The sequence below is a fragment of the Fusarium odoratissimum genome (genome assembly GCF_000260195.1).
Source record: "Fusarium odoratissimum NRRL 54006 unplaced genomic scaffold supercont1.139, whole genome shotgun sequence".
NCBI classification, from domain to species: domain Eukaryota; kingdom Fungi; phylum Ascomycota; class Sordariomycetes; order Hypocreales; family Nectriaceae; genus Fusarium; species Fusarium odoratissimum.
Genome location: NW_022158829.1, coordinates 1 through 6,005, shown reverse-complemented (window position 1 = coordinate 6,005; position 6,005 = coordinate 1). Strand labels below are relative to the sequence as shown.

Sequence of the window (6,005 nt, the reverse complement as noted above, 5' to 3'; positions counted from 1 at the left end):
TATTAACCGTGACTCGCCGTAGGTCAAGAGGCTAGGCTAGGTATAACACTTTGGCTCCCGGGACTTGATTAATATTTACGACGCAGCCTAGTAGCTACGAGCAAGGGAAGTAATAGGCAGATTAGCTGGAAGGCAAGAAGATGAGGAGGCAGCTCGTGAACGACTGTTACTTAGGCGGCTTGGAGAGAGCTTTGATCGTGAGGTGGAACGTTGCTGCTGGCGACTTGATAGCATCCTGACCGAGACGTTGCAGTGGCTTAATAGCATTTTATCAGTAACTCTGAGCGGCGTGCCGTTTGGTTGTAAAGGCAAGGAAGAATCGATAAACTAGTATAAGTCTGTCGGTCACTGCTACTTAAGCTTCTGCTGGAAGGCATATTGCATTGGCCGGAAGGAAGCATTCGAACGCTGGGCTATTTGCTTTATGGACGAGCAGTGGAGCTTATTGGGGGATATTGCTGAAGAGCTCGAGAGTGATAGGGCCCCAAGCAGTCACGACAGTGGATTCTTCAGCGGCAGAGAGAGACAAGCTAAGGATAAAGAGGAGGAAGAAGAGGAAGAAGAGGAAGAAGAGGAAGAAGAGGAAGAAGACGAAGATGGGGATGAGGACGAGGACAAATATCAGGATGACGGCGAGCAGGAAAATAACGGTATGACTAGCCCGCTACAGGATGCACTAGACCGAGCCGTCTTCCGATTTATCGTGGCTTCGATCAAAACTCACGTCGGTGGAAATGTATATATAAATTCGCTACTATGCTTCTGTGCAGCACTTGGTATTAAGCCACGCCCGATGGGCTACATAGAGCCGCACTTATATACCGGTCTGCTAGCTGCTATGGTGTGGTGGGCCCGGCTGTTCTTTTTAGAGGCTGTATTTGAGAATCAGCCGCTCGATCGGGATGAGGTCGGGGTTGAGGCCGTACTTGCATTCGAAGAGCAGCATAGAGCGTGGATGTGTATGGGCACTCACACTGTCATGAGCATAATCATCGGGTGGATGGCATATGGAAAAGGGTATCGGCAGAAGATGGGGGGTCAGCCGTCAATACGGTGGTCCGAGGATGGAGAGGGCTTATTTCATATGGGCGAGTATATCGACGTCAAAGATTTCACCCGCACACTATGCGACGAGGTTGTTAAGGCAGAGAAGCTGCTAGATAAGCTATTCGGAGGGTTTTGGCACCCGGTCAGCAAGAAGATCAATATGGGGCGAATCGTGGATAACATGATACGGCTCGGGGCAGGTCAGTCATTTATAAGCAATCCGAAGAATAAGTGGCTAGAGGCCGGACCGGCAAAGGTGATACGGCTGATGGAAGCATCGATATGGGATGCTACGAGGGTCCGATGGAAGCGACAGCGTGTTAAGAGGTGGCTTCGTGACTTGAAGCTGCTGCAAGAGACGCTGCTCGTGCTTATGCATACGTGGGGTGGGCTTCCAGGAAGGGGGCCCGAAATTACAACGCTGTGGCACTGCGACTCGTGGCAGCTGATGCGGAACATATTCATAGTAGACGGGCAAGTCATGATCGTAACTGACCGAGATAAGATGAAGGCAATCCGCGATAACGGGCGAAAGGTAGCACGATTTGTCCCCGACCGGATTGGGCGGATGATTGTGGCATATATCGCATGGCTGCTTCCGACGGAGAGGGTGCTGCGACGAGAGTGTCAACTTGCCGAGCCGCGTGGAGAGCAGCTAGAGTATATGTGGAGGGATGGCTGCTCGTCGGTATAGGAGACCGACCGGCTCAGCAGGCAGCTTGGCCGCGTGACGCAGGCCGGAACAGGGGTCAGATTAGGGGTAGGATGATACTGGGCGATCGCGATCGAAATGGGACGGAGGATCCGAGGGCTTGTGATAAAGCAGCTAGAAGGTAAGATAGATAATAAAGATGAGGATAATATCGAGATCGACCAGATCACAGGTGAGCCGGTTGACTATAGAGGAAGCTGGAATATCGTGTAGGACTTGCAGTCAATGCACAGAACACGCATTGCAAGGCAGCACTATGCCATACACATCGGCTTCCCGGGCAAGCTGCAGCCGGAGATGATTGCGATATTCAAGGAGATCAGCAAGCTGTGGCATCAGTTTTTAGAGGAAAGCAGTAGTGCAGAAGAAGGGAAGGAGGCAAAGGCACCGAAACATAAGCAGGATAGTCAGAAGACCAACAAGCAGCAGCAGTTAATCGATAGTCCGACCCAGATGACTAGGAGCAGCAAGCAAAGAAAGATTACTTAAGAGGAGGAACCGGCTTAGAAGAGGAAGGAGATAAAGGAGACGAGAGAGGAGAAGGAGGAGAAGAAAAAGAAGAAGCTAGAGGATAAGATAAGGGACAGGCTGCAAAAGCTGCTTAGGCCAAAGGCGACTTAGCGATCCGATAAGCAAGCTGAGAGCATGCGATCGATTATAATGCTCAAAGCAGATTAGACGGCAATTAACATGCTGCCAACAGGGGCCGGCAAGAGCATATTATTCATACTGCCGGCCGTAATACAGGATACAGGCATAAGCATCATGGTCGTGCCGTTTATTGCACTGATGGATGACTTGGTGATAAGAGCAACAGATATGGGGGTCGACTGCATCCGATACAGGTCATCGATGAATTCAGGACGAGAGGGCATGCCGAGGGCAGCACGGTTAATCGTCGTCAGTGCCGATATCGTATCGAGCGCCGAGTTTTGCGGATACGTTGACGGGCTATCATACACAGGGCTGCTGCAGCAGATATTCGTAGACAAATATCATACCGTGATTATGGATATTGGCTACCGGGCTAAGCTTGGCGAGCTCGTAGGGTTACGCCGGTTTGGCTGCCCGTTGGTGCTGCTCACGGCAACGCTGCCCGTTGTGCTAGAGGATTAGTTCCGCGGCGAGATGCTGGCAAAGTCGGCAATCATGGTGCGGGATCGGACGGTCAAGCTGAACTGCCGCTACGAGGTTCAGCAGGTCAAGCCCGGGCGCGATGCTGTCGAGGATCGTACGGTTGAGGTAATCAAGCAGCTAGATCAAGACATGACGGGTCGTCAGAAGGGGGTCATATACTGCCGATCCAAGAGTCAATGCTAGGCGATTTTTATAGGACCTTCTAGCTTGTTGTTGGTATATTCGTCTTGGAAGTTTCTGAACTCTTCGCCAGCCCCAAGCTTTGCAACCAATCAGAGTTTAGCAGTCAAGATGTGGCCGTTTTTGGATAGGTGGGGCCGTCACTCAGCCAATCATGAATTTTGTGGTCAAGATCCATCCGTTTTTAGAAGCGTATCACCGCTAACTCATATAGGGCCTAGTAGCTAGTGACAATATCAATTGTAGTAGAGTTGATTTCTCTGCCCCACTTTACGGGGGGTTAGAGTTGATTTAAAGAATTTGCGCCAATCGGCATTCCTTTGATCTTAGGTTCTTGGTCCAAACACAAAAATTACTCGGCCTGTGCGTCATCCCTCGCTTGCATGGTATGGTTTAGTATACTAATTCCCTGTCGCTGCAAACAAGTAGGAAGCGGCTTGATCGGCTCAATTTTAAAATGGAAGAGAACATACTGCATGATGACCTTATATACAAAGAGATGATCAAATTCAACCCGGCCTAGATGCCTGTTGCCTCTCTATAAAAGACAGAAGCTAAAAATGGCCTTGGTTTAGATCATCTCGCTCACATTTGTAGCATTGCTCCAGTGTTATTTAGCCCCTCAGCATAGACTGACCACACAGGGCTTGATGGCGGGCAACTGACCCACGCAGTGATGGAAGCAACAGGTCCATCGGGCGTTCAGCGGCACTTGTGACAGACTGATAAGTGCACGCGAGCAACTCAAAAGCGGATCGGCGTGTCACTTAGTGATGCGAGAGGACAATTGTGGTATGGCGGTGAGGGGAACCGAATGGGTAATTGTTGGCTGTCGTATGTTGCCTCAATTGTGAGGTGATATGCTTTATCCCGCAAACCATATTAGCATCAAGTTGTTGTTAGGCAGATCGGCCGGCTCTGCGAAGGTACCTGTATTAGGGATTTGCCCGCAAAGAAAAAAGCCTCCTGCTGCATTGCAGGTAGTATCTGTAATGGAGCTTCCTGTCTCGCCTCATTATGAATATCGACGAGTTGCTTCGTGTATGGTGGCGGGAATGCGCTATTTTCTCAACCAACGTAGTCGAGCTGAGGTGGCTAGCTGTAAGGTTGCAGGACTTGTTCCCAACTGTCGAATGTTCGAAGGAGGCCCGAGCGTTGATCTGACCAAATGCCCTTTTTCCGTCCTTGCAGCCTTATGGATCTTGGCATTGTGGATTACCATGTAGATCATTCTCAGTGGGGCTCTGATCGCAACAGCGCGTCCGCTGTAATTTACTAAAGACCGTGCCCCAACCCCCTGTCGTCATTACTTTCATGAAATTACATACCTTTTATCCGTGCACGCTGGTTGGGTTATGAATGCCCCACCGCCTCTAGCCTAGTCAGAGGCTCAATCGTAACAAGTCATTGAGGCAAACCTCTGGGGTGGTCTCACCTCATCCGAAACCTCTAGGCTCACTCAGAGACTATCGGGTTTACTGCGTCAATTATTCATCCCGCCCTGCTGAAATTTGCGGCTATGGAATTATAAAGCAATCTTCAAGTCTTTATTGATTACGATGCAGATGCACTCATCTGCAAGCAATGCCAACCTGCTGTCTCGATTGCTAACGCCTATGTCACAACCCACCTACGCGACAAACACCATGTTCCAGATGATGCGAGAAAAAGACTCACGAAGATACTAAAGTCCATTCCAGGCCTTCTCAGTCCTGACCTCATTTATCCCCGGGAAGATAGACCCGCCGAGCATCTAAAGTACTGTGGATGGTTTGTTCCCAACATAAGTGTCAGGAAAGCGGCTACTCCGCAAATTGTCCACATTCACGTCAAGCGCATGACAGGGCTCGATCTGGAGAGAATGAACCATGCCTAGCAAATAGAGGTTAATAAACACCCCGAAGACTAAGCTTGCTACTTTCGCAAGCTAAGTAAGACTTGATAAAAATCATAGCGAAGTTATATTTCCATTGCACTGAGATACGTCGTAAATAAGAGAAAACCGTATACTATGCCCATGGTGTCACTGCCAGTAGACATAGGGTAGTTATTAACGAAATATTATTGGTAAGTTTGTTTATCTTATAATTGTTAACAGAGCAATGAAATTAGAGCTATTTGAGGAGGCCCCTCTCGGTGAACATTTTACGTTCCCAGCTCAAGAAGCTACCTTGTTCTGTCTGTACCCCGTTACCCTAATTCGGGCTTACTTCAGCCCCTTTCTTATAGGGAGAACCCCTTCTATCAGGACAAATAAGCGAGGCGTCATCTTGATCCAAGCTGGAGGCGCTGTCCAAATGGCAGCGCAATGAGCCTCGGACCCGTAGACTTACACATACTCAAGTTGTGAAGGAGTGGGCCAATTATGCAATCACCAGGAAGGAAGTTGGATAGTCTCAACGCCTAGCAACTTAGATTCTCTCTTTTCACACATGAACGACCCCCCCATCATCTCATTGATTTTGCAGCTTCGGACAACAAACCTGTCGATCAGCTTGCGTGAGGGATGTGACTTCAGCCACGAGCACCGGAAGATCATCGGGATGGCAGAACTGGTCGACTAAAGCTAGTGACAGATTCGTCTGGCCGCAGGTGGCTGTCTTACGAAAAAGGTAAGAAAAGCGTAACCTACCCATTGCAGAAAATGCAGCAATATCAGAGGAAGAGGCCAGACTGTGTGGCGTCGACAGCTCCTGATTACACTATTCCAAGACCCGTCGGGCCCCACGACAGTCTTGTGGTATCGGTTGGTTCCTGGTGTTGTCTCTAATCTCTTTTCACTCTTCTCGTTTCTCGACGAAAGAAAAAAAAATAAGCCACGCCTTATCGAGCTGCAGTCGTAGGGTGCCTGGATGCATCTAGAGCAGATAAAAGTAGATATCGCCGTATTCCCTGGGTCAGCACTAGTGCCAAGCCACGGAACTATCGA

General features: G+C 49.4%; 2 protein-coding genes across 2 annotated transcripts; both read left to right on the top strand.

Moving 5' to 3' along the window:
• Positions 1 to 424: 424 nt before the first annotated feature.
• FOIG_16734 (uncharacterized protein) lies at positions 425 to 1,741 on the top strand (the record flags this gene model as incomplete). Its single annotated transcript, XM_031218209.1, has 1 exon — positions 425 to 1,741. The coding sequence occupies one exon, from the start codon at positions 425 to 427 to the stop codon at positions 1,739 to 1,741; it is 1,317 nt and encodes a 438-aa protein (XP_031052078.1).
• Positions 1,742 to 2,908: 1,167 nt separating this feature from the next.
• On the top strand, positions 2,909 to 3,079 carry FOIG_16733 (uncharacterized protein; the record flags this gene model as incomplete). The annotated part of the gene is made up of 1 exon (XM_031218208.1): positions 2,909 to 3,079. The coding sequence occupies one exon, from the start codon at positions 2,909 to 2,911 to the stop codon at positions 3,077 to 3,079; it is 171 nt and encodes a 56-aa protein (XP_031052077.1).
• Positions 3,080 to 6,005: the final 2,926 nt, after the last annotated feature.